Source organism: Hyalella azteca, unplaced genomic scaffold, assembly GCF_000764305.2.
Source record: "Hyalella azteca isolate HAZT.00-mixed unplaced genomic scaffold, Hazt_2.0.2 contig11629, whole genome shotgun sequence".
Lineage (NCBI taxonomy): Eukaryota > Metazoa > Arthropoda > Malacostraca > Amphipoda > Hyalellidae > Hyalella > Hyalella azteca.
In genome coordinates this window covers 238,642-265,896 of record NW_025941620.1, presented here as the reverse complement: position 1 = coordinate 265,896, position 27,255 = coordinate 238,642, and the positions used below count along the sequence as shown (strand labels likewise).

At 35.7% G+C, this 27,255-nt stretch overlaps 1 protein-coding gene across 1 annotated transcript; it reads right to left on the bottom strand.

The window, feature by feature from the left end:
- Positions 1-986: 986 nt before the first annotated feature.
- LOC125178652 (kielin/chordin-like protein) lies at positions 987-22,426 on the bottom strand. The gene is made up of 9 exons (XM_047882921.1): positions 22,341-22,426; positions 20,124-20,270; positions 17,708-17,952; positions 16,843-16,936; positions 9,181-9,363; positions 7,759-7,872; positions 3,886-4,031; positions 1,578-1,752; positions 987-1,243 (listed from the first exon to the last, which is right to left on the bottom strand). The coding sequence occupies exons 3-9, from the start codon at positions 17,825-17,827 to the stop codon at positions 1,011-1,013; spliced, it is 1,065 nt and encodes a 354-aa protein (XP_047738877.1). The 5' UTR covers positions 17,828-17,952; positions 20,124-20,270; positions 22,341-22,426; the 3' UTR covers positions 987-1,010.
- Between the last annotated feature and the right edge of the window lie 4,829 nt (positions 22,427-27,255).

Sequence of the window (27,255 nt, the reverse complement as noted above, 5' to 3'; positions counted from 1 at the left end):
TTAAGTCTTTCTATATTGTTTCAAATCATGAGTATCGTTGGCTTCTTTGTAATAATCTTAAAGATTACTACTAAAAAGTAGTAGTAGTACGCAATACTTCAGCAATACTTCAATTTTACTTTTACTTACTCAGCACTCTGTTAAATAATGAATAAATTACCGGTCACTTTTGATCTTCGTGGGTACCATTTACACAAACTCAGTTACTTTCGAAGTTATACTCCACCAGGCTTCTGACTTTGAAACAACGTTGGTGTAAAGTTGTCTCAACAATTTTAACCTGTAATTAACGATGTTCCAACGTACTGTAAGTGTTCATTGAGTCAAACCCCTACAATCATTTTCGTACTATGACTGAAATTTTATTGCGTTGCAGCAAAGACGTCGTAGGAACAAATGCTGCTGGGTCCTTAATGTGCCTTGTCAGGCTGAGGAAAATGTCTTCCCTCTTAAGAAATTTCAGGAGTTTTCGGTTGCGAGGAATTATACTTTTGGATTTTCTGCTAATCAGAAATAAGTGTCCATTTGAGTATTGTACAACATATATATTAGATGAGTTATAGAATAATTTAAATAGTAGCAACACGTTCTCTACATTTGGACGATGAATTTATAGCCACAAGAAATCCGCATTTTAATCACCAAAAATTCTTAACAGTTTGTACTGCGCAATTTTGAGACTTGATCGAAAATCTAGTCGCTTTTCCGTTTATTTCAATTGGCTTCTGGCGGATTTCGATTCTTTATATTAAGAGAGAATATCTCTATTATTTAATGACTCGTAATAGGACTAGAGGATAGGCGTGCTGATATTGGCCCGCTCCATATCTTCATATCTGCCCATTGGCGCACCTGGGGCCATACTTTCAAAACTCGCTAAGTGAACGTAAGTACTTACGCTCTATTTTCTTGTCTATGGTGGATTTTGCTTGAGAGGCTGATGAACTTACGAACTCTTAACTTTTTTAGAAAGTATAGGCCCTGGCTATTATCGGGACTTAAAAGAAAATTTAATTAAGTTGGTGTTCAGAGTCCCTACACCGATCTCTTTTTCTGGCAGTCTTGAGTTTGAGGGCGTCTTCAAGTCTTAAAAGTCCATGAGTACAGCTATTATCGCTGGACTGGCGCAGTCCAGACCGCATAACAGCAGTGGACTGAGATGTGGCCGTGAGGGTAGACTGGGCTGGAGACTGGCAGTCTTTCTTCAGCTCTTTCTCCAGCACCTTTAGCCTCCTAATCCGCCCTGGGTATAAAAAATTATTTACATTATTCTTAGATAGTTTAGAGAAATTGGTATATTTTAGTTAATTAATTAATTACAATTAATAATTAATTATGTTCATTTCCACCTAATCTTCTCTCTTTATTCCGTCTTCGTTAATTTTCCTATTTACGATAAAACTTATTATATTTTCATGAGAAATAGTGTAAAAAGGAAAATTATTCGAAATCATATTCAATAACTCTCATTAATTTATATCTTATTATTATTATTGTTATTATTAATATTATTATTATTATTATTATTATTATTATTATTATTGGTAATTGTTAATTGCTATTTATTGAGATCTTACTTTCATTGGTGCCCCCCACGGACACGAAGCTGAACGAAGAGGTAAGCCTGCTGTACATCTCGTGATTGATGTTCTGCACGGTGACCTCCTCTAGCCACGACCCCTTCAGGATCAGGCGGTGGTGCTGGATATAGCGTTCACCTTGGTTGGGTTGTTGAAGAGGCACGAATAGGTACTATGAAAGGAGTGGAAAGAGCCATTTTATTTATATTTATAAGGTATTTATGTTTATACCGTATTTATATGTATGCCGTACTTATATTATTACCACATTTATATCATAATTCTGCTAGATTCATTGTTTACTAAGAACTTAAAGGCATAGAAAAAAGTCAATCAAGTTGAAAATACGGCGGTATTAAACATCTTCAATGAAGATATGGTGAAGAAGAAAATGAATTATAAAATAAGTATTTGGTATTTTATTCGATTTTTAATTCTTGATAGAGACTGTAGGGTAAGCTGTAAATTAACCGTAGTTGACGAATAAGTTTCTGACTGCAGTCAGTGGAGAAATCCGTAATTAAGATTCAGGATTCAATTTGGAGCTTGTTAATAAAATTATGGCAAGGCAATTTTTTGGGGAAAAATACAATAGTATTATCCGTGGTACATCACGTATCTATTTGAACTAATAAAAAAATGTCAACGAACATGTAAACAAGAATAGAGACATGTCAATAATAATTCACATGACAAAAACATGTCAACGAACATGTAAACAAGAATAGAGACATGTCGACAACAATAGACTCATTTGAATAATAATTAACATGTTAAAACATGTCAATAGCAGTATACACATGTCAACAAACGTGTCAACAACAATAGGCCCATGCAATACAATACAATACAACAATAAAAGAGACAAATTTCACCAACTATAGGCGCATGTTAACTACAATAGGCACACATCTACAACAACAGTAAAAAAGTGTCAACAAACATTTCAACAACAGTAAAAAAGTGTCAATAAACATGTCAACAACAATGAAAAAATGTCAAAAAACAAGTCAATAACAAAAAATGTCAACAAACATGTCAACAAGAATAAAAAATGTCAACAAAAATGTCCACAACAATAAAAAATATCAACAAACATATCAACAACAATGAAAAAAATGTCAACAAACATGTCAATAACAACAAAAATGTCAACAAACATGTCAACAACAATAAAAAATGTCAATAAACATGTCAACAACAATAAAAAATGTCAACAAACATGTCAACAACAACAAACATGTCAACAACAATAAAAAATTTCAACAAACATGTCAAAAACAATAAAAAATGTCAATAAACATGTCAACAACAATAAAAGATGTCAACAAATATGTCAATAACAATAAAAAATGTCAACAAACATGTCAACAACAATAAAAAATGTCAATAAACATGTCAACAACAATGAAAAATGTCAGCAAACATGTCAACAACAATGAAAAAATGTTAACAAACATGTCAACAAACATTTCAACAAACATGTCGCCAACAATAAAAAATTTTCAACAAACATGTCAACAACAATAAAAAATGTCACCAAACATGTCAACAACAATAAAACTGTCAACAAACATGTCAACAATAATAAAAATGTCAACAAACATGTCAATAACAATGAAAAATGTCTGCAAACATGTCAACAACAATAAGAAATGTCAACAAACATGTCAACAACAATAAGAAAAGGTCAACAAGCATGTCAACAACAATAAAAAAATGTCAACAAACATGTCAATACCAATAAAAAATGTCAACAAACATGTCAACAACAATAAAAAATTTCAACAAACATGTCAAAAACAATAAAAAATTTCAATAAACATGTCAACAACAATAAAGGATGTCAACAAATATGTAAACAACAATAAAAATGTCAACAAACATGTCAACAACAATAAAAAATGTCAATAAACATGTCAACAACAATGAAAAAATGTCAACAAACATGTCAACAACAATAAAAAAATTTCAACAAACATGTCAACAACAATAAAAAATGTCACCAAACATGCCAACAACAATAAAAAATGTCAACAAACATGTCAACAACAATAAAAAATGTCAACAAACATGTCAACAACAATGAAAAACATTTCAACAAACATGTCAACAACAATAAAAATTTCATCAGACATGTCAAATAAAATGTCAACAACAATAAAAATATCAACAACAATAAAAAATGTCAACAACAATAAAAAATGTCAACAACAATAAAAAATGTCAACAACAATAAAAAATGTCAACAACAATAAAAAATGTCAACAAACCTGTCAACAACAATAAAAACATGTCAACAAACCTGCAAAATCCTGGTTATGGGATTACGGGAGTCACATTTCCAGACCGCGTAAGTGGACCGCGCCGGCAAGCACTTGACGGTCCGGCCGCCGCCCCCGCCGCTCAGCTCCTGAGACGCGCGCCCGCCTCCCGACGACGGCAAACTGCCTGCAAGCACCACAACATGGCACTCTCAGATAAATTAATGGGTCAAAATAAGACACATATGACGCATTTCATACAATTGAAACCAGAAATTGACACACTATCTTGCCCACAGTACGAGCAGATAGCGCACGTAGCACTGATACGCCCTTTACAACATGGCACTCTCAGATAAATAAATGGGTTAAAGTAAGACACATATGACGCATTTCATACAATTAAAACAAGAAATTGACACACTATCTTGCCCACAGTACGAGCAGATAGCGCACGTAGCACTGCTACGCCCTTTACAACATGGCACTCTTAGATAAATTAATGGGTCAAAATAAGACACAAATGACACATTTCATACAGATGAAAGAAGAAAGTGACACACTTTCTTGCCCACAGTACGAGCAGATAGCGCACGTAGCATTGATACGCCCTTTTGCGCGGAGAAGGTGCATCAGGATGACCCACGCAAGACAATAAGTAGACAATCACTTTTTAAACATAGTCTAACTCATTCCTCTGAGTGCACTCTCTGAGGTATTCACTCTCACATTCCTCTGAGGTATTTTTTATGTACACGTACAACGTAGCATTTCCATACGTGGGTGACACATTTGAAGTATTATTAAATAATCATGTTTTCAAATTTAAAGTATTAGTCGCGTATTATATAATGTAATATAATCATACTATCACATTTGAAGTATCAGTCGCGTATTATTCAAACATCCGTGCTAGATATAATAATAAGGTCTTAGTAATGCAATCCTACACTTGAGAAACATCTAAGGCTGTAAAATTCAGGGACAGGATGTATTTAAATATATGGAAGACTTGTATTTTCAATTCTCTAATTATATTTAAATATTATTTGAAATGTTATTCCAATTAAATTTTACGATAGCATGTTAATTGTTGTTTTTTCATTGAATATATGTAATAATTCGGTAAATTCAAGAATTTCATATTTTTTCTCAACAAGTCTATGCAGACCCTAATCATTCTAAGTGAACTGTTGAACCTTAGAAACGTTTGCAAAAAGGAGGCATGGATCTGGCTTGATAAATTTTGCATGTTGGAGTCAGTGGTTGAACAAACGAAGATAAACGATGCGATAAAAGAAATATTTTTGCATCACGGAACAAAACATAATAAGATAAAATTGTTATTTCAGCATTAGGTACGAAAGACACCAATAATTATTCGATATATGTTCAAAAATATCCTAAATGTTATATGCCATCCATTTGTGTGGTGTCATCCAGTGACTCATCAAAATGTTTTACGATGTTCAGTGACTCATCCAAATGTTTTACGATACCCAATGACTCATCAAAATGTTTTACGATGTCCAGTGACTCATCAAAATGTTTTACGATGTCCAGTGACTCATCAAAATGTTTTGCGGCATCCAGTGACATTTTAAAGTATTTTACGGCATCCATTGACTTACCAAAATATATAACAATGAAAATTTATAAGGTTTGTTTGGAGCCTTCGTCATCCATTTTGATGACTTCTAAAGAAAATATTCGCATTCGATATTCGATTTTTTCAAGTTAGAGAAACCTCGGAATGTTATCAATTAGTATCATTTTAACAATTGGAAAATCATACAATAATACCGGCTGCTCTCATTTAGGAATTTGGTAAACTTACACAACGCTCATTTACTAATAAATTAGCTTTCTTCAGCAAATTAATATGATAGTAAAATTATTAAATCAGACAATGTAGTTTGTCGACACATTAACCGATGCAGATTGCTTTCAAGTAATCAAGTTTTAGTCAATATCGAAGGGTCAGTAGTTTCTTGGCCCTGAGACAGTATCTTTCTTCACTGGGGAAGAAAGATACAGTCTCAGGGTCAATAGACTGTTTGTGACTTCTCAGACTTCTTTCAGTTTGTGAGTTTGATGTTGAAAGGACAAGCTGTAACCTTGACTGGCGTTCTGAGACCCTCATTCGACGATTGTACTCTTTCAACAATTGGGAGGAAGTCTAGCGAGGGCTGCGAGAGGGAAACTTCGGTGATTAGTGTCATCTTCTATCACTTGCTGGCCATCGAAGCCGGCATATCGACGTGCATTGGCGATTGCTGATAACCTGGAGGAAAAACTTGGTCTAGACATCACAAACCATCATTTGGAATAACCCAGACCGAGCTATTTACTCCAATTGGTTGCGGTGTGCTGCATTTTCGGCTCTCCGAAGAGACATACGAACGCGCTCGAGCGAAAGCCAGACGTACAAAAAGGCATCGTCTTACCATGTCAAAAGACAACCCAACACGGAAATGAAAAATTAAGCTTTAGTGGAAACTTTACGCGGACAAAAATTTGAATAAATCTGCGTCCACGTTAATTTGGGGAGATATGGAGCTTGGACACAGAAGCGGCAGGTCTAAATTATCGCCCCACAAAACCAGCGGTCTTTATATACGGGTTGTTAAATTTATTGTTTCCACAAATGACCGATTTTTGTTCCAAGTTCCTATTTCACTTGATATTGAAATTGGTATATAATACACATTAAGTTTGGATGTAGCGGTGCATTTAGTATAGTATTTGTTATGGTGCCACAAATTCATGTAGGCAAATGGTTCTTAATTCCCAATCTCCAAGCAAAAAAAATTTGATATAATCAATGAAAATGTTCAATTTCACCCTGAAATACCCCCGTTTCTGGCGAAACGGGGGAATTTGTTTTCTCAAGGCGTCAAACATCACTAGAATTTCATGAATATAATATGAAAATATCTCACTGAATTCCAACCTGAGCAATAAAAATATTTCATATGCAACAATTTCTTCCAACGACTTCTCACTCGTCAGATACAAGACTGAAAAAGATTATTCGCTGATTCCTAATCTCATCAAAAATCCCAATCATCACCCAAAAGATTTGAGGATTTTCATCACAATTGAGCGCACTAATAAATTGTTCAATTTTAAATGTGGGCGAGCAAAGATTTCCTTCTTAATTACGACATCGAGAAGTGACAGGAAAAATAATAAACTGGAAATAATGATAATATTATTTGAAGTGATAATTGTGTTCAAACTCTAACCAGCAACGCTGTTCGTGTGCCACGGACAATTTTCGTGACATGAGATTGTAACGGGTAGCTACAGCGAACTGTTGTACCAACGCTCTTGTCTTGTTGTAAACTTCCTATGAAATTTATCGATTTACTCAAAACATTCAAGATTGAAAGAAATTCCAATAAATCTGCATACCTACGAAGACATCGCACAGATGCCTTATTATAAAGTGCTAATCAATCGCGGATACGTGGAAAATTATCGGTTAATTCAAGTGTAAATAAATAAGTAATGGTATAGTTGTGGAAAAATAGTTCTTAAATGCTCATTTTGTTGAAGACATGAGAGTATATCTTGATAATAAGATTACAATAAGAAATACTCTCCCGTTTTGAACGAGACGTGCATTTGAGAACTCATATTATATTTAAAATAATTCATGTTATATAGAAAAGACGCAACAAATATATTGATAAAAATCGTTATTTGGTCTTTAATCGCGCTTGCATAAAGAAATTAATGAAAGCAAGCTTTGGACGATGACAGTATCAAGGCCACATCACGAGGTCACTCTCCTACCCCGAAGCTGGGAAGGGGGGGAAACATCGGTGGCCAGGGGGTTACTAGCACTAATAACTATCAATAATAACTAGCAAAAATATTATTACTAGCAATAGAAAGTATATACTCACTCTCGTCGTTCTGGGATTGACAGACGGGACAGCAGCGGCCGTCTATCTTGACGGGATGGTCGCACGGCAGCTCGCTCCGCGACGCGCACTTGATACGCGCGCAGCCGATGGTGCCTGTACACGGAGGATTATAGTCTCTGGGACTAGTAATTAGCAGGTCTCTGGGACTAGTAATTATTAACAGGTCTCTGTGACCAGCAGTGAGCAGGTCTCTGTGACTAGCAATTAGCAGGTCTCTGGCACTAGTAATTATAGCAGGTCTCTGTGACCAGCAATTAACAGGTCTCTGTGACCAGCAATTTGCAGGTCTCTGTGACTAGCAATTAGCAGGTCTCTGTGACCAGCAATTAACAGGTCTCTGTGACTAGCAATTAGCAGGTCTCTGTGAACAGCAATTAGCAGGTCTCTGTGACTAGCAATTAGCAGGTCTTTGTGACCAGCAATTAACAGGTCTCTGTGACTAGCAATTAGCAGGTCTCTGTGACTAGCAATTAGCAGGTCTCTGTGACCAGCAATTAGCAGGTCTCTGTGACCAGCAATTAGCAGGTCTCTGTGACTAGCAAGTAAGAGGTCTTTGTGACTAGAAATTAGCAGGTCTCTGAGCCTGGCAATTAACAGGTCTCGGTGACTAGTAATTATCAGGTCACTATGACTTGTAATTATCAAGTCACTGCGCCTGGCAATAACAAGTCACTGAGCCTAGTAATTATTGCAGGTCTCGCTGACTAGAAATTATTAGGTCACTGTGCCTGGTTATAACAGGTCTCTCGGATTAATAAGTAACAATAACAAGCCTCTGTTATTTAATAATTAACAAGCCTCTGTTTTAGCGTTAACAAGTCTCTGCTATAACGGTAACAGGTCTCTATGACTAGCAATTAACGGAAGCGTGCTTTCAAATCTTACTTCAGTACACGTAGCGGCTGATTTAAGTTAGCGGTTAGTGAGTTTAACGTGGAAAACCTTCTTGAAAAACTGACGAAGTTAGGAATTTTTGACCATTTTTGATAGTACGACCCCGGACATATTAACAGGTCTAGGTGTTTATGTTTAGCATTAACGGGTCTATGTGCTTGGTATTAAACGGGCCTCACCCGTTATTGCAGCGGCACGTTACTCACCGTTATTGCAGCGGCACGTTACTCACCGTTATTGCAGCGGCACGTTACTCACCGTTATTGCAGCGGCATTTATTGCAGCGGCATGTTACTCACCGTTATTGCAGTGGCATGTTACTCACCGTTATTGCAGCGGCATGTTACTCACCGTTATTGCAGCGGCATGTTACTCACCGTTATTGCAGCGGCATGTTACTCACCGTTATTGCAGTGGCATGTTACTCACCGTTATTGCAGCGGCATGTTACTCACCGTTATTGCAGCGGCACGTTACTCACCGTTATTGCAGCGGCACGTTACTCACCGTTATTGCAGCGGCACGTTACACAGCTCATCTCCCCAAAAGGCCCTATGATCGGGTGCCACTTGGAGCCGTTGAGGAAATAGCGTTCCCCGCTGCGGCAGTCGCGGGTGCGGGAGGAGGGAGAGTTTGAAGGATCCGAGAAGGATATCTCGGACGGCCATTGCTGCTCCGACATTGCTGTGTCTGTTCGGGTGTACGAGTTTAGTTAAATTTCTTGCTTCATTTTCACGACAATCAATGATATTTAATGGTAATTGTTGCCCAAAAATGTAATAACTGAAAGAATGTTTCTCGAATTGAGTCGTGGAAGATTCAGAGAATGATATCTTGAATGACCATTGCTGATCTGAAAATGCCGACATTTTCACGTCTATTAAAAATATTACGGGACAATAATTACTGTTACCAAAAAAGTAGCAGCAAATTATTTCTTAAATTGAGTAATGGCTGGATAATATATAATGTATCTGATTGCTGTGCAAGAAGAGGTTACTGCCTGGTTATAATTCAAACAAAGACATGCATGCAGGGTAGTCCCTCAAATATAAAAAAAAACTTTTTTCCTGGAAGAATTAATAGTCTGCAGGATTGCTTGCTTTGCAATTAAGTACTTATCTGCATGATTAACCCTTAATTACTGACTCGTCTGATAGATTGGTGTTGAAATAAACACGCGTATGCCAGCTTTTTTCATCGCTCAAACCCTAATAAAATTTAGAGTTGCCCCAGCTTCTGGTACACCAAATCAGAAGCTGACTCGTCCGTAGATTTTCACTGGGTAAACGGCACTGATCCAGACTCAACGTTTTGGCGCCTACAACCACGCGAATCTCCCACGGACATTCTTTAATAATATTGTATTTATTGGCCGCTAGCGTGACGTATCACCTGAGAATCTAGTCAGGAAGCCCCGACTTCAGAGCCATCGTCGACGGTGACGGTCGACTTTTACCGTAGACAATTTTTACTGTATAGAAAATATCCGTTCAGGTCCGGCTGACCATAGGATAGAAACTTGTCATTTTACTTCCACTTCGAGAGTGTCATCAAAACGAAGTTTTGCAGTTATAATATATCATGAATTTAATACATTTGCGTGAACATACATTTTCCATTTGCACTACCAAACTGTGAATTACCAAATAGGTATCTTTAATTTATATTTTTCTTTGCTGCGTTTTCTTCGCTATTGTATTATCTGCAAAAAAGATATTTGTGTGTATAATTCTTTTAGATAAGACAGAGACTTTTTTCATTAACTTGGAAAAAGGCAATCTGCGTAATATATGTACTGGTAAAAAGATACTAGCATGTTTCAATCTTTTAATAAGATTTAGTTCAAAAATGCTGATAATTAAGTTAATGTCGATTTGGAAAGCTTCAATTTGTTCCTACACTCAAGTGAGCAAAGTTTATTCTTGATATGAATATCCGTTATTCATTACATCGAGGTTTGATCATGTTCTTCATTTAATCTTGTGAATTATATTAACTATGTAAGACATTCTTCGGAGTGCAAGCCTCAGTCGAACATGGCTGGCAATGTGACCAATGACTAATATAATGTATTGATGGCCTCCGTACTGTGATCACATATTATTTACTTAATAAAGAGAAAGAAAATAATAATTTTATCATTTTGTTCAAAATTCTGAAAGAATTGACAGGCGATTCATAACCTGGAATGTCATAAAAAATTACACATTTTTTTACCAATTGTATTCGTGGTATTTGAATTATCTGGATTCAGAAATTTTGAAATGGAGAGGTAATGTTTTCGGAATTTAATTATGAAAAGGAGCATAACACATAGAAAAAACAAAAAAGGAATTCAGTTTAAAAAAAAAACAGAAAAATGTGTAAACTTAACTTTAAATATAAATAAATAAAAAGCTGTGTTGTGAAATCAATAGAACAGGCGTTAATTTTACTTGGTGTTTAGTGGGTGCTCGAACAACACTCAAAAATTTTATTCCGAAATTCCGGAGTCGCTCTAGATTATTTTGGGGATTTTTACGCGCTAAGTTAAACATGTATTCTCCTGAAGTCAACTTGATCACCTATAAAAATTCATGACCAACATATTGATAGACATGATCTCCAACTTAGGATATCGCTCTCATCTCGGGATTATAAAATTGTGATGATAGGAACTTGGGAAATATCGAAGCAGCAAAGTATTCATAAAATTTTGTTGTTTGAAAGGTGGGTGATAAAAATTTTTAGCCCTGGCTCAAAGTAAAAATATATGGAGTGTGGGAAATATTTCCTGAAATTGTTCATTTGCTCATTTCTGTTCTTTGCTATTTTTAATTTGTTCGTTGTTGTTATTTTGTTTATGTTGTATTCAGAGTTTTTTGTATTCAGTTCCGTAGTTTAAGTTGGTATCAGTTTTAGCTTGGGTTCAGTCATTCATTAATCAACATCCATAAGATTGAGTCTCTCAATCAGTACATCAAATCTCAATTATTCACTTTAGGACCAATAATTCTTCGACTTCAGCCTGCTCATGAATGTAAATTTTTGGATGCCTGTGGTAATTCAGCTTTAGGTAACGGTTCATAGTAAAACTTTTCATCTCATCCATGTAAAGAAGTTGCAATAAATCTGAGTTGAGTTCATATGAGTTAGTTTTGTCAGATTGACTTAAATAAAGTGACGTATTCTCACCACTGTGTGGTCAACGAACCTAGAAGTTTCCTAAATTCAAAAGTCCTTGCTAATAAATCTTATCTAATGATAACTAAGATGAATTATTAAGACCAATTAGGCTGTGAAGTATCAAGTGCGATCGAATTTAGCCAATTCATTTCTGTAGTCGCAATGAATCGTGAAGTTTGATCAATTTATTAAATTAAATGAGGCTGAAATAACGAGACTATTAAAAATTTCAAAATTTCTACAACTATTTTAGTTCCACTAATAACGTGAAAACAGAATATTAGCCCAGCGTGAATGTTTCGTACTTAAGGTGCATCGAGAGGCAGTACGACGTATCCATCTTTCAACTTTCTATGTAAAAAAAAAAACTTTTTATAGAATGTCATTTCGCCAATTACGTTGTTTGAAAATATTGTTGCAAAATAGAAATTCCACGCTACACTGAGAAGAGCGGTGATACTGCAACGCCAAAATTCAGTAAATTATAAAACATTTGATTGCGATGAAAATTTGAAATCTTAGCTAATGTTAGAATTATACATTTCAATTGGTTTAATGAAATTGTTCCTCTAACGAAATTGATTAAAAGCGTTGAAACCTACTCCTTAATAGAAATGTTTTCTCTGATTATTCAAATAAAATAATGACGAAAAATGTCATTGATAATAGCGATTACAATTTTTAAAATCGCATCATCACTAAAAATTGTGCAGTTGATGAAAGAAGCCGTTTCCTAGACCGCTATGCTCAGCTTACATACAGCAGGAAGAGCAATACAGAGAAAACTTTACTGCTGAAGTATGGAAAAAACGTACACGAACGATTTTATATGCACCAATTCAGTTCCGCATAGAATTTCAAATAAATTCAGAAAAAAAATTATTGGAGACAAAAACATTTGAATCAATTCCCGGAGATGCACATCTTCGTTATCACAACCAAAGCCGCCCCGAAATTTCCCTATAAACAAAAAGGAACTATCAATTTAGAGGATCAAATTCGAGATGCTCTTCTTCATTACCAAAACCACGGCCTCATATCGAAGGAACGTGAAGTCTTAAAACCGATATGAGACTAAAATAGAACCCGGAAGTCCCACTACTTGCTGATGCTTGCTGATAAATGCCAAGTTTTTCTTGGCTTGACGCCTGACCAGCGAAAGAACTTCTCACTGAGACGGTCTTCGCTGGCCTGAAATTGCTCGACTTCGTGGAAACAAATTTGTCGGGGAATTCTTGGCTGGGGACTTCTTCATATGGACTTTTTAGAGATGAGTAAGATCATTTTATGGTCGAGCGCCTAGTTCATTATTATCTATGGTTGTTGTTATAGTTGTTTTCTTGCTGTTTCGCTCGAGTCTATAAAGTGAGTTGCATAGACAAATAGTGGACGTGCGGGACAAACGAGTAAATTTACTTTCATATTATTAAACCAATTATGATTTAGTTAATGATCATTACATGAGCTTTTAGTTGTACACATTAGTCTACTGATATAATGTTTTAATAAAAAATTCAATTTACGTCAACATTCAATTTAACGAATAGCCGTAAATATTATGGTGTCAAGACACATATTTACCCCAATACGAGTTTAACTTGATTTTTACTACCAAATAACTGATAAAAAATCTTTTGATACGTGTATATAAATGAAATCAGAGATATGCGTATGTTTCAACATATGAAGACACACAGAGACTCCAATTCAACACTTGTCCACCCATATATATACCTTGGCTAGAGTGACACTCTCGGCTTAAAAACGGTGACAACTTTCTTTTTGAGTCCATCATGCAACTTTATCTTCATACGAACCCTAACTTCGCTAATTCGATTGTGATCGGTGGATCCTTTCCCTGACAACAAAAGTTTTGCTCTTAATATTAGGGGAGCGTTGCTGGATGTCGGCAACAAGAACTCCGGCATGGTCACCACAATAAAAAAAATTGAAGGTATTTCGAAGTTACGGAATGCCTCGGAAAATTAGGTTAACAACGAGCTGGCCGTAGCAACAAGCTTACTCGGCATTGCCTAACTCCTCTCTAGAATTGAATATTCAAAAATGAATAATCATTGCATACACGTAAGGCAAGTAATTCATTTCAGTGAAACGAATTTTAAAAGAAAATTTCCTGAAAAACTTTAACTCCTGAACAATTGCGTTAAACTTTATATTACGTAAGTTTTAAGTCAACCGACGTAAAAATTTGATGTCAACTTGTAAATGTCACTGCTGAAAAATTCAAGCGAAGTAAATTGAAAACCGATTAATTTATTCCTGAATAAGGAATATATTCCCTTGGAATTATATGACATTCCAACTGGATAATTTTTGGACGTTACAAAAATGTTTCGTCAAAATTTCATAATAAAATTTTATAATAGGAAAATATGTCTATGGAAGCGCACAAAGAGCTGAACGAAGCCAACCTCCTTATTTTTATAGACTTATATGAAGAGAATTGTCTGATGTGAGTCTGAATTGTTCTGAAATGAGTAGTGACTCCTCATTATCTACCCATTTGCTGAACAAAAAGTAGATCTTCTTCAGGAAACTTTCTCGGTAAAATAAAATGAAATTAAGTCAAACTTTGTAGCGTTCGTGAGGCTTTCGATATTTCAATGGAAATGCACCGTTCTTTATGCTGGCATAAAATGAACCTCGATAGAAGATAAATAATTTAACCATGGATCCAAGTTATTTCTACGAATTTGGATACGATAAATTAACTGACCAGTTGTCGTAGCACTGAAGGGACATTTATCTTGCTTTTATTCTGGCATTGATAAGCATATCATCATCGCAGCTGCCATGCATTAAGCAAAAGAGTCTATAAAATATCTGATAATTTAGCAGCCTCTCGTTTCATGAATATCCTGTAAACAGTGACATAAAAATCAAGAACTGATCTCGTCTCGGATCATACAGAGCTATGATCTGCTGCTGGATCCCTTAAAATGACACCAAATGCCCATTGACGGAATTCACTACCTGTAAATATTCACATTATGTTCGTCTCTTCGTTGAATTTTTCTCCTGACCTTCAAGATTCTTCAGACGCAGAAAGCCATTAACTTGAAGATTGTTTAATGTTTTGAGCAAAAGTTGCGCAAATGTCAGTTTCATTGCACTCTTTGATATTAATTATTTCAATACAAAGTATAGTTCCGCAGCTTTCTTGACAATTTGAACAGCATAGCAGAAAATATATTGAGGATGAAATCATAATTAGAAGATGCCTTGATTAAGTATGTTGTAGTCTTAGGATAACGATACGAACTCGTATTGTATAATATATAACGACATGAACTCTCAAGATATATATAACTGAAAGAATTTTAGGTACATTTTTCCGTTTAACTAAAATAATGCAAATGATTTTCTGCAACTCAAACACACGTGTTAAGAGATTGTTGTAGCGCAGTCAGGGAACATTGAAATGAAAGAGAAGTGAATGTGAAGGGGGGGGGGGAATTTTTGTAGCGAAGTAAGCTGACTCCTGTAAACTTCATCAACTTCATTGCTAGATGCCTTCCATCTCATTAATGCAGTATATTTCAATTGAATAGTAGTTTAAACCGAGATCTATGTAATTCACACGGAGGAATAATGTGAAAAATGAATATTAATAAACACGTAACCTAACAACCGTTAGCGTAAAAAAAATTAAAAACTCATTTAAAGCTTTGAATGTTGAATGCAACTTTAAAGAAAAAAATTGAAACAAAAATCAACAAAAAATGAAGTTCACGCAGGAAAGGAAACTAGGACGAGCATAAGATTCCAGTCTAGACAAAGACGAGTTTGGCTGGTCAGCTTTGAAAGTCCGATGTCTTCTTTTTAACGAGTCTTAAAAAACCGAACTGACCTCCTCAGTCTGCCAGGCTTGCCTAGCAACAGTGTCACTTAGTCCTCTGCATCTCACAGCAGCAGCGCAAAAAAACCTCATGGATGCCTCGTCTCGAGGCATAATAAAAAAAAGAAAACTTGGACCGCCTTTTATTCTTCGGTATCCAAGGCCCTTGTAAACGCTGACCTTCTTTTCTATCATTTGCTCATCGTGCGAATTAGGCAATGCAGATGAGGTAGGTAGCTATAACTTCATTTTGAAATATGACTATAATGTGGATGGAAAATTTTAAGAGAATTATCAAGAAAATTTATGCAATATTCGAAATCGCTGGAAAGACCGACGAGAAACGCAATTAATCGCAGTGGAACAAACTACAAACTTTCACATAAATAATTTTGATACTTTGCTGTGACATCAATATCAAACTTTTTAATCAGTGGAAACGTGTTCCATACTTATGGCAATATTAGAGGAGCAATTTTTCTAAAAATATTTACAGGTGAATGAATGTTATACGTTGATTAATCCCTTAATTCTATTAATCCTTTGATTGATACAACGGAATCGGCTGAAATAAACGCATGTAAAATCCTTAGCCTATTTACTTAAGTTATTAGAGAAGAAAAGTCTAATAAAAAAGTGCTTAGGACTTGACTATGAGCTTGATTGAGCGCCGACAAGTTTTGCGGAGTTGTGTTTTTTTTTTGTATTTTTTGCTTTGTTTTTGTGAGTCATGTAAATATGAGCAAACATATGCAATGGTCATTTGCAATTGCAATGGACATATGCAGTGTACATATGCAGTGCACATATGCAATAGACATATGCAGTGTACATATGCAGTGTACATGTGCAGTGTACATTTGCAGTGCACATAAGCAATAGACATATGCAGTGTACATAAGCAGTGTACATGTGCAGTGTACATTTGCAGTGCACATAAGCAATAGACATATGCAGTGTACATAAGCAATAGACATATGCAGTGTACATATGCAATAGACATATGCAATAGACATATGCAATAGACATATACAGTGTACATATGCAATAGACATATGCAATAGACATATGCAGTGTACATATGCAGTAGACATATGCAATGGACATATACAGTGTACATATACAATGGACATTATACTCACCAGGGCAGATTTTACAGCAGTCATCGGGCGGTGTGAGGGGCAGTGCGCACGATACAGAAGGACAACCTTTGATGGCACACTTCGCTATTCCATCCTAAGTGAAAATTGATGAGTAAAGTAAGTAAGTAATTGATGAGTAAGTAAGTAAAGTTGATAAGTAAATTGAAATGGATCAAAATGTTTTTGACAAATTTTTTTCTTAATATCGAAATAAAGACAGTCCTGGTTTATTGTTAATAGTAAATATATCAGAGGTGACATATTAAATTCAAATTCGAAGTTCTTTGAACAATGAGAATTGGGATAATAGCACTAAATGTAAAAAAAATCGAGGGTATTAACTAACTTTATTAAACTTGTTATTTAACTTGTGTTCCCTGATGAAATATAAAATAAAAGAGTTTTAGATACCATTTTTCGTTGGACTAAAATAATACGAATAATTTTCTGTAACTCAAAAAGAAGTGTTAAAAGATTACTAAAGCCCATTCAGGTAACATTGAAATGAAACATTAGTGAAAGTGAATGTGAGAGTCAGTGAAATTTTTGCATAAAAGTAAGTTGATTCCTGTATTAATTAGAAACAAATAAATTTTTTGGGGTTCCATTAGCCCTTCTTAAAACATCTTGTACATATTAAATTAAATGCTGGCATTTAATTCCGTAGATTAATCACAGTCGGGCATTTGGTCCATAATTTGTGTAATTGATTAAATTTATTAGTAGAAGTAATTCTTCAATGTAAATTGAATTGATTCATTCAGTTAGACGTGCAAATTTAGATGTGAATTAACTTAATACAATTAAGTGAATAATTAAATTATTAAAAATAATTTATTGTAACTCTTCATGTTAATTAACTAACATTGCAAACACAAAGCTCGCATCGCGCCATCCAAGTGTCTGTGAAATTAGCGAAGATGTCTCCGTGTCTGTAGAGCCTGCCTCTCACGGCACATCTACGCGTGCCCTCCATCTCATCCATCGCTGCTGCACCCGTCAGTCCCACCCGCGTATCCGCGCCTGCATCGCGGGGCTGCGCCGTGGCTCCCGTCCTAACCGCTGGAACGGAATCTCCAACCGCGGTTTGGTCTTCGCTGGAAGACTTGCCTGGGTGAGAAATTGTGAACATTTTACCTACTGACTTGAGATTGAAATAAAAAAAAATTCGGAGGATCCAACCGCGGTTTGGTCTTTGCTGGAAGACTTGCCTGTGAGAAATTGTGAGAATTTCATCTACAGACTTGAGATTGCATTAAAAAAAGTTTCGAAGGACCCAATCGTGGTTTGGTCTTCGCTAGACGACTTGCCTGGCTGAGGAATTGTGAGAATATTACCTGCAGATTTGAGATTGCATTAAAAAAAAAGTTTCGGAGGATCCAACCGCGGTTTGGTCTTCGCTTGACGACTTGCCTGTGAGAAATTGTGAAAATTTCATTTACTGACTTGAGATTGAAATAAAAAAAAGTTTCGAAGGATCCAATCGTGGTTTGGTCTTCGTTGGACGACTTGCCTGGGTGAGAAATTGTGAACATTTTACATACAGACTTGAGATTGAAATAAAAAAAGTTTCGGATGATCCAATCGTAGTTTGGTCTCCGCTGGGTGACTTTCCTGCGGGTAAGAAATTGTGAAAATTTTACCTGCCTCCTTTAATTAAAGTAATGGGAACGTTTCAAGACAAATAAAGCTCTGAATAGTTAATTCGTTTTGAAAAAAGTTGCTGATTACTTTGATTTATCTTTTTAGTGAAAATAACACTTTAAACACATTGAAAGATGTGATGTATTTTTCGTTTTCCTTTTAGAAAGAGATTGAAATCGATCACAGAGAATATCACAACCAATACTTATGGAAATTTCCACTTTGTTTAGTTTGATTTAAAAAAACAATAAAATATTATGTGGATGACTTATCAAATGAAGATTAATTTAACAATTAGCCAGACATCGATGAATTACATGACCTTCTGATATAATATGAACTTTATATAAATCAATAATTTGTTAGAGTTTCACAAAGTGTTTCTGCGACATAAGTGATTGTATAGTGTTTCTGCGACTATATATATTGTATAATCTATATAACAATTATAATTCATCTTCAAATGTCAGAAACCTTGTTTAATTGCGCAAAATATGATGAACTTTTATGCCCAGGCAAGCGGGAGTAAATTTGCCTTAATTATTTTACGTAATGTATTCTCATAAATTACTGCATCTTATCATACACTTTGGTTTGGTTTACAGGAATACAATTGATAGATCAATAAGTGATCAGAAAGCGCAACCATTTAAAAAAATTTACCGAGTAAAATTCAACGGAATAAGACGCATGCATTCGCAGAGTTCCTTATGTAACAGAATTTATATCCGTTAAATGATTGGGGAAATCAGACGAAAGGCAGCTGAGGGAAAATTCTTAGTAGCGTGGCAATATATATAAAATTATACTTTTAATGGACTTAAGTGACACAAGAAATGACTGGATTTTGCGTCGGAACAATCGGCGCATTGATTCTCTGTACGATGCCTTTTGAGAAGAATTTATTGAATGTATATATGACAAAAATCTACGTATAACTGCATCAGATGGAATATGTGTGCGTGCAATTTCCTAACTCACGCATCGAAATAATACATGGTTAAATATCCGAATTAGATTAACTCACCTGTGTTAAATTGATTTGGTTTGAAACTAGAATTATTTAAATGTTATACACCACTATTTTTTGTGAATTAAGGACTAATAAAGAATAAACGATTGTTTACTCAAGTCAACAGTGGTACGTACGGTCAAAACTTCAAATGTAACTATGAAGAAAATACAATGGTTATATTGACTTACAGTAAGAATTGGTGCAAAATTATGAGCACTAATGTGTTACGTCGCCATACACTGAACTAATTCTTAGGGAGCATGCACTATCATTGGCACTGGACAATTTATAGTTGTGTGAGGTTCCGAAAGATTTATAGAATGATCGAGGTTTAAATGATTCTTGATTGCATTTCAAATGAAAAATATAGAAAATTTATACTTGCCAAATCGATGTAATTGGTTTGGTGTACTTGGAAAATCATTTGGCGACATAAGTATCATACAGGCTCCATCGTCAGTAACTTGACGAATGAAGTTCTGTGTTAGTGAATTACTTAGAATATTCTAGATTATGTAACACACCTAATCTACCATCAGGCATTTGTCAAGCGAATTATCTTCGTCGTGACTTACTTAACCTACTCTAAGAGTAACTAAGTGTAATCTAAATTCTACCGTACCTCTAAACTGGTTCCTAACGCTCAGGTTCGAGTGAGGCCGCGTTAGAGTTTGTGAGACTTTGGTGTTGGTTTTAACAAGGCTTGGGTTTTTGGCACTGCCTAGTGCCGGACTCGGTGAAGAACCTTCTTTCTTCGCTCGCAAATTTCCTTTGAAACGAAAAAAAATTGTGAAGTACTCAACAAAAATCAGTAAAACAAAAAGTGACTTAAAAACCGTCTATGTTCATTTCATCTATAGCATATTTAACATATCATGTGATTAGCCCGTGGCAGAGGACGATCGTAAGGGAAGTTTGAAAGCTTTTTACCGATGCTGCTGTAATGAGTCATCGATGAGGGAATAACCTTATCGGCGTATTCATTTAAAATTTTTGAAAATCCAACACGTATAATCTCTTCAGGCTTTCCGTAATTAACTCGAAAGCAAAAACTTGCTTAAATCGAAATTTAAAGATTGATCGAGATGAAGTTGGTGAAAAAGTTGGTACAAGGGAATCAGAGCGGTTATTGATCATAAGAATATCATTTATTGATAATATGGGTTCAATCAAGTCATCATCGGTTCACAATGCTGTTGTTTTCTACACGAACCCACACGATAAAGTGCTGGCTTAGGAATTTCCTTGCCAGTCATTTTTAACTGGGATCCTGTGATATTTTCAAGTTTCGCGACCAATTGAATTATTGTTTACTGATTTTATTTTTCAGAACAGGAATTATATTTATAACAAAATAATAACAAATATGCTATGAACAGCAGCATATCAATAGAAAGATAGTCTTAAATTCTTAACCGTAAAACAGATGTCAAGTAGTTGAAAAAAAATTCACATCGTTATTGAATTAAAGCTATTTTTTAGTGTAAACAATTTCATGTAATGCATTAAAATATTTCTATTTTTATGCGAACAAAATTCTGATTATATAGACATTATTACTTTTCTTTGAGGAAACAACTTGGTGCAAGAAATTGCGCGATTTTAAACTGAATGAATAAAATATGTATTTAAATAAGTTCCAACTTTAGATTTGCACGCATCGACTGCCACTATTGCAATGTTCCTGCTAGAACTCTAGTTGTTGAGAAACTTGGCCCCGGAAAAACCTTGAAAAGACATTTCCTTTCGTGTCTTCTATAAATATCCAAGTTGACTTGGGGGATTTTTCATCTAAGTTCATTATTATTTATTTTCAATGATTATCTTGTACTTAATGATGGGGCACAAATCCAATCGCTGTATTATTAGTTCCTGTTTGTGCACAAAATTTTTTAAAAAATAGCAAGCTATGTAAATATTGCCTCTAAGCTTAAAACGATTAATGTAGTCAGAAGTATTATTGTTACGCCACCAGAAAGCATACCAACATAATACACACTGCAATTCTACATTGCAGGTTAATGGGCTATGCATGCTATCAGAAAAAAATTGTATTTCACCAATTTCACCGAAATGATGATGTTGCCGGAAAAATTTATTTTGAATCACCTTCTCATTCATCTATGAACTGGTAAATCGATCATTCTATTAACTCCATTAATTATTCTTGTTCGCTTTTAATATAGCTTTGAAATATTATGAATTTTTTGCGCTTGGTAAGCGAATGTTCCTTGGCGAGATTAATGGAACTGAACAATGTGAAAATTGAATGGCGAGTACAATTGCACCTTAAAAAATAATTAATATATGATGGTGATGCAACCAAAACGGGATAAACGAATTATTTTTATATCTCAAACCCATATAGAATTGTCTAAATAGACTAGTTGTACAGTGAACATTTTTCCGTGCATTCATAGTAGGCACATTCATGACAGAAGCTTAGTTCAAATTTTTGGTTCTTGTCAGTGTAAGTCATTGTCAAGTAACAATGCAATACATACCGTTCTGTAGTCAAGATAACTCTCAATAATTTGGTAAGTTCAGTTCATTAACAAAATTTCACTTAATTTCCAGCACAAATAATCACGTATATTAGTTGTCTATAACTGCAATACCATAATAATTTTTTCTTCGTAGAAACCATTTCGAAAGGAAGGAAGCTCATGTCAACTATTCTCCACTTCTCGGAAATTCCACCATGACAGCCATGAAGCTGTTGTTTCGTATGCGCTTTAATTGGGCTGTTGCATTTATACGAAACGGCCTATGAATTTATTCAGAATTTCTGTAGATGTTAGCATGAATTAAAGAAATAGTTTCCATTTTATTGGCTAACCTGTGCAAATGGAGCAGCACTCGTTCAGACCTGGAGACTCGGAGCATCCCTGTGGACAGTCTTCGCTGCTGCAGTTGTAAACTCCACGTCCGTCCCGACCCTGAGAATATCAGATACGAATTGTATTAGTTGTGAAGGATGACAATTTATTATTGTTTGTTGTTTAATTGTTTATTTCAATTATTATTGTTTGTTCATTTATTCAGTTTTATTCATCCTTCTTAATGGCATTAATTATTAAGACACGTTTTAAGTAAATGTCTGGTGGCCACTGACGGCTTTATTTATATATCATTTATTTATCGAATGGGCCCCGACAGTGTTGCCAATGAGGAACTTAAAATCGACAAGCCGCGTATATAGTATACCAGCACGTTAGCACCGCGTTGCAGTTGATCGATAATTCCAGAAATTTCGAAATCATATAGTGCTCCGAATCCGTTAAATGATAACAAAACTTTAATATGCTAATTAAGGATTGACCTATTCAAGCGCCTATATCACATTTTACAAGGAACTCACATTTGCATCATGTTAAAAATACGAACGAAGCTCTGTTTCTATTCATATGTACATTAATACATCCCAATTTGGAAATTTCACTTTCACAAAAACAAATTGACTGAAATGTATTTGTTGTATAAAGACTGGTACTAGATATATGTTAGGGTCAGGTTGGGGGCATATTCACAATGGTTATGGTGTCAGAGTACTACCAGGAAACACAAATTTTTGGACATCAAATCTCTGTCAAAATATCATTTTGTTGTAAGATCTGATCTCCACTTCATTTAGGTATAGCAGGTATGACAAGTAGTGTTGAAATACATTTTCAATGCATAGCAATGAAATGAACTAATAATTTTGATTTTTCCATATGATTAGAACTGGACTTACATGTCCGAGGTTGCGCTCAAGACATTGAACTCATTATATAAGCTCTACCTGAGGATCGGGTTCTTCGTTGACTAAGGTAGTGAGGGATAATATTAAGTAAGACACATAAGTCCAGATAACGTATCTTGTATACGGGGGGGTTATACAGAGTTGCGATACAGAGTTATGAGCTACGGCATCGACCGTAAGGTCGGAGAACTCAAGCTACACGCTACATCGCGGAGCGCTTATCAGCTACTGGGGGGCTTTGCTCTAGGTTGCTAGCCCTTTTATAACGTTCGCTTCCGCCCACTACTGCGGTCTTGATCGCGTGATCTATCACGTGTCTATCAGATGTTGACTCGTCCTCAATCTCTATCAGGTCAAGTGAATTGGCCGCTGACACCTCCCCTCTTCCGGAAAGATCGTCCCGATCGTATGGACACAAAATCAAAAAACATCTTGTTCAAAACCTCCGGTCCGATCGTATCTCATATCTTAAGTATACAAGAATGAAGGTTATAACAGTAATGTAAGAATAATATAATTCCTTCATTTGAAAGTATGAAAAACCGGAGCATGGTACTTTTAAAAGAAAAGAACAAGTCCATCTCCAACACAATTATGGAGGAAATCTCCAATGGGAATACACCTCGTGGTTTTCATAACACCTCGTGGTATTCATTGCTACGTTCTTCCGTTCATTGGGTTCATATGTCCTTGTGACACATAAGCTGGTTAAGCTGCCGACTCAGCGTTTAAGGCAAGCTCTCGGTGACACACTGGACTCGTAGCTAACTAGGCCTGTTTTTATAAACAAAGTCATGATTGATTAGATTCAGACGACATCAATACGGTTGGAGGTTAGTTATGATTTTAGATTCCTCTCTCTGACTTATATTGATCATTCATTCCCTCTCTTTTTTGGAGAAAATTGTTCCTACAATTTCCATTGTANTACCTGTCTCTTATACACATCTAGATGTGTATAAGAGACAGGTTCGCTTCCGCCCACTACTGCGGTCTTGATCGCGTGATCTATCACGTGTCTATCAGATGTTGACTCGTCCTCAATCTCTATCAGGTCAAGTGAATTGGCCGCTGACATACAAGATTAGAACTGGACTTATTATACAAAAGAAAATTTGCATAGAATTTACTGCCTCATACTATTATTCTTCATTTTGCTAACTTTTCAACTGCATCATAAAATAACAGTTTAAACCTTTACAAAATCAAAGAAAATACCGCTCTTGATACCAAACCAAACCCTTGCAAGCAATGACCTCGGATCTTTCATTGCGTGGCATGCAAGCAATGCTTTTGATTTTTTATCATAAATTTATGGGTCAAATACACTAGAAAATCTTTAAAAAAACCGCAGGCTGTAAAATCTCGGTTTTGTGAGGCCTAAGAGACTTTTGAAAGGTTATTTATTCAATAGGAACTGAGACGTCTTTCTGCGAGCTACCAAATGGCCGTAGAAGCCGCAAATTAGGCCTTCTCCAGGCCAGCGTCTGGGAGCTTATGAATCGCAAGATGTCTTCTTGCAAAAATAGAGTCGGGAGAATCCCTGGATAGGCTGGATTATTTTAGAATGATATCGAGGAATGGAAAACGAAGTGAAGATTTAATTCAAGGCAGGGAGAAAAGTTAAAATAGAATAAATTCGAATACAGAGTGGATTTTTTGAGAAGAGCTATGTTGTTCAAAGCCGAAAATGATTTCTAGGCAGAGAAATTGCTTGATATGCGCTGAAATGATAGCTGAAATAGAGAATTTCGAACGAAGTGGGTTCAAACTCATATACACTCAGCACGGGAGTTTCATAGTTTACAATAGATGAAATCATATATTTGTATCTAAAAAAAATAGAGTCAAACGCTAACTTTTTCTTAGGATTAATATTTATTGAAATATTTTGATTTCTCAACTTCTACTAAAATATCATGGGAAAAAAAATCTTCGAAACAGAACATGGTTTTCCTGGGCTCCTTAATAGTATCATGGAAGAACAAAACTTCAAGGTGTCAGTTGTAAATTCAATTTATGTTTCCACTTGAGCATTAAATTTTGCGGTAAACTCCAGACTGCATTAAAAACAAAGAGTTACATTTTAGAAACTGAGCAGAATGAGTTATTTCGGTGGCTGAACCAAGTTAATCGGTTAGCTCAATAACATCCTTGTTAGCTGCTCGTGAAGCGAAATAATTTAGTTAGTACAAATAGAATGGTTAAGCAAAAGCAAGATAAGAGATACTCCTATTACCAACAGCATGATATATAGATCACGTGGAATAACAGCATGATATGTGCCACTACATGCAATAACAACATGATATGTCTCACTAGATGAAACATCAGCATGATATGCAGCACTACACGCTATAAAAGCGTTATATATGGCAATAAATGAAATAACTACATGATATGTGACACTGCATGTGAAATAACAGCATGATATGTGACACTGCATGTGAAATAACAGCATGATAAGGCGCTGCATGCAATAACAGCATGATATGTGACACCGCATGTGAAATAACAGCATGATAAGGCACTGCATGCAATAACAGCATGATATGTGACACTGAATGTGAAATAACAGCATGATATGTGTCTTTGCATGTGAAATAACAGCATGACAAGGCGCTGCATGCAATAACAGCATGATGTGTGACACAACATGTGCAATAACAGCATGATATGTGACACTGCATGTGAAATAACAGCATGACAAGGCGCTGCATGCAATAACAACATGAGCTGTGGCACTACAGCCAATAAAAGCATGAGATGGCACAATGCCAAGCGATGCCAGAGGCAAAGACCTCAAGAGAAATTTTCCTTCGGCCAGACTTGATTTTCCAGGCGACTTACGACTTTGTGGTTAAATGAGCAGCCTTAGAGCAATACTAAATTCAATGGTAATGATATAAAATGTGTGTAAATTAAATGAAAAAGAGTTTCTACACAATATTTAACAGCGACGCTTTCCATCCAATTGATGGACTAAATTGGATTTATTTTACCGGATTATCATTGAAATGTATCACATGCTAGCATAAACTTGAAGTTATCTTCACATGCCATGTTTATTTTTTAAATTTCTTCGGGATTTATAATGCAGTAGTTTCAGCATTAAAATGTGGATGGCATTCATCTTCAGCATTCCATGGCCGTACGATCCTATAATCGCAGTAGCGTAAGATACGACAATCGCCGTAAAGTACGATACAATAATCGTAGTAAAGTACGACACGATATCGCCGTAACATACGATACGATAATCGCCGTAACATACGATGCGATAATCGCCGTAACATACGATGCGACAATCGCCGTAACATACGATACGACGATCGCCGTAACATACGATGCGATAATCGCCTTAACATACGATACGATAATCGCCGTAACATACGATACGATAATCGCCGTAACATACGATACGATAATCGCCATAACATACGATACGATAATCGCCGTAACATACGATGCGATAATCGCCGTAACATACGATGCGATAATCGCCATAACATACGATACGATAATCGCCATAACATACGATACGATAATCGCATTGAAGTACGATACGATAATCGCCATAACATACGATACGATAATCGCAGTGAAGTACGATACGATAATCGCCATAACATACGATACGATAATCACAGTGAAGTACGATACGATAATCGCCGTAACAAACGACACGATAATCGCTGTAACCTACGATACGATAATTGTCGAAAAATACGATACGATAATTGTCGAAACATACGATACGATAATCGCAGTAACGACTAGTAATAGCATGCATAAAATTACTCATGAAGTAATTGCATTATTAATATGTAGACAGTGTTTATCCATGTTCCACATGAACACACGCATAACGTTCGAATCATAGAATTATGCCGGGAGACTCCAACGAAAAACTTGGTCGGAAGTTTACGGAGGCGTACTTGAAACTTCATGTCTGAACATTCTTATCTTGTTATATTCATCGGTTCGGGCGGCTTTTTCAATGGTAATG

Excerpts from the sequence above, each read along its gene's own strand:
- LOC125178652 (XM_047882921.1), bottom strand. The coding sequence starts at position 17,827 with ATGGATGAGATGGAGGGCACGCGTAGATGTGCCGTGAGAGGCAGGCTC. Across the intron at positions 9,364-16,842 it reads CTGCTGTAAAATCTGCCCTG|ACACAGCAATGTCGGAGCAG; the intron begins GTGAGTATAATG and ends ACACCCGAACAG. Across the intron at positions 4,032-7,758 it reads TCAATCCCAGAACGACGAGA|GCAGTTTGCCGTCGTCGGGA; the intron begins GTGAGTATATAC and ends TGGTGCTTGCAG.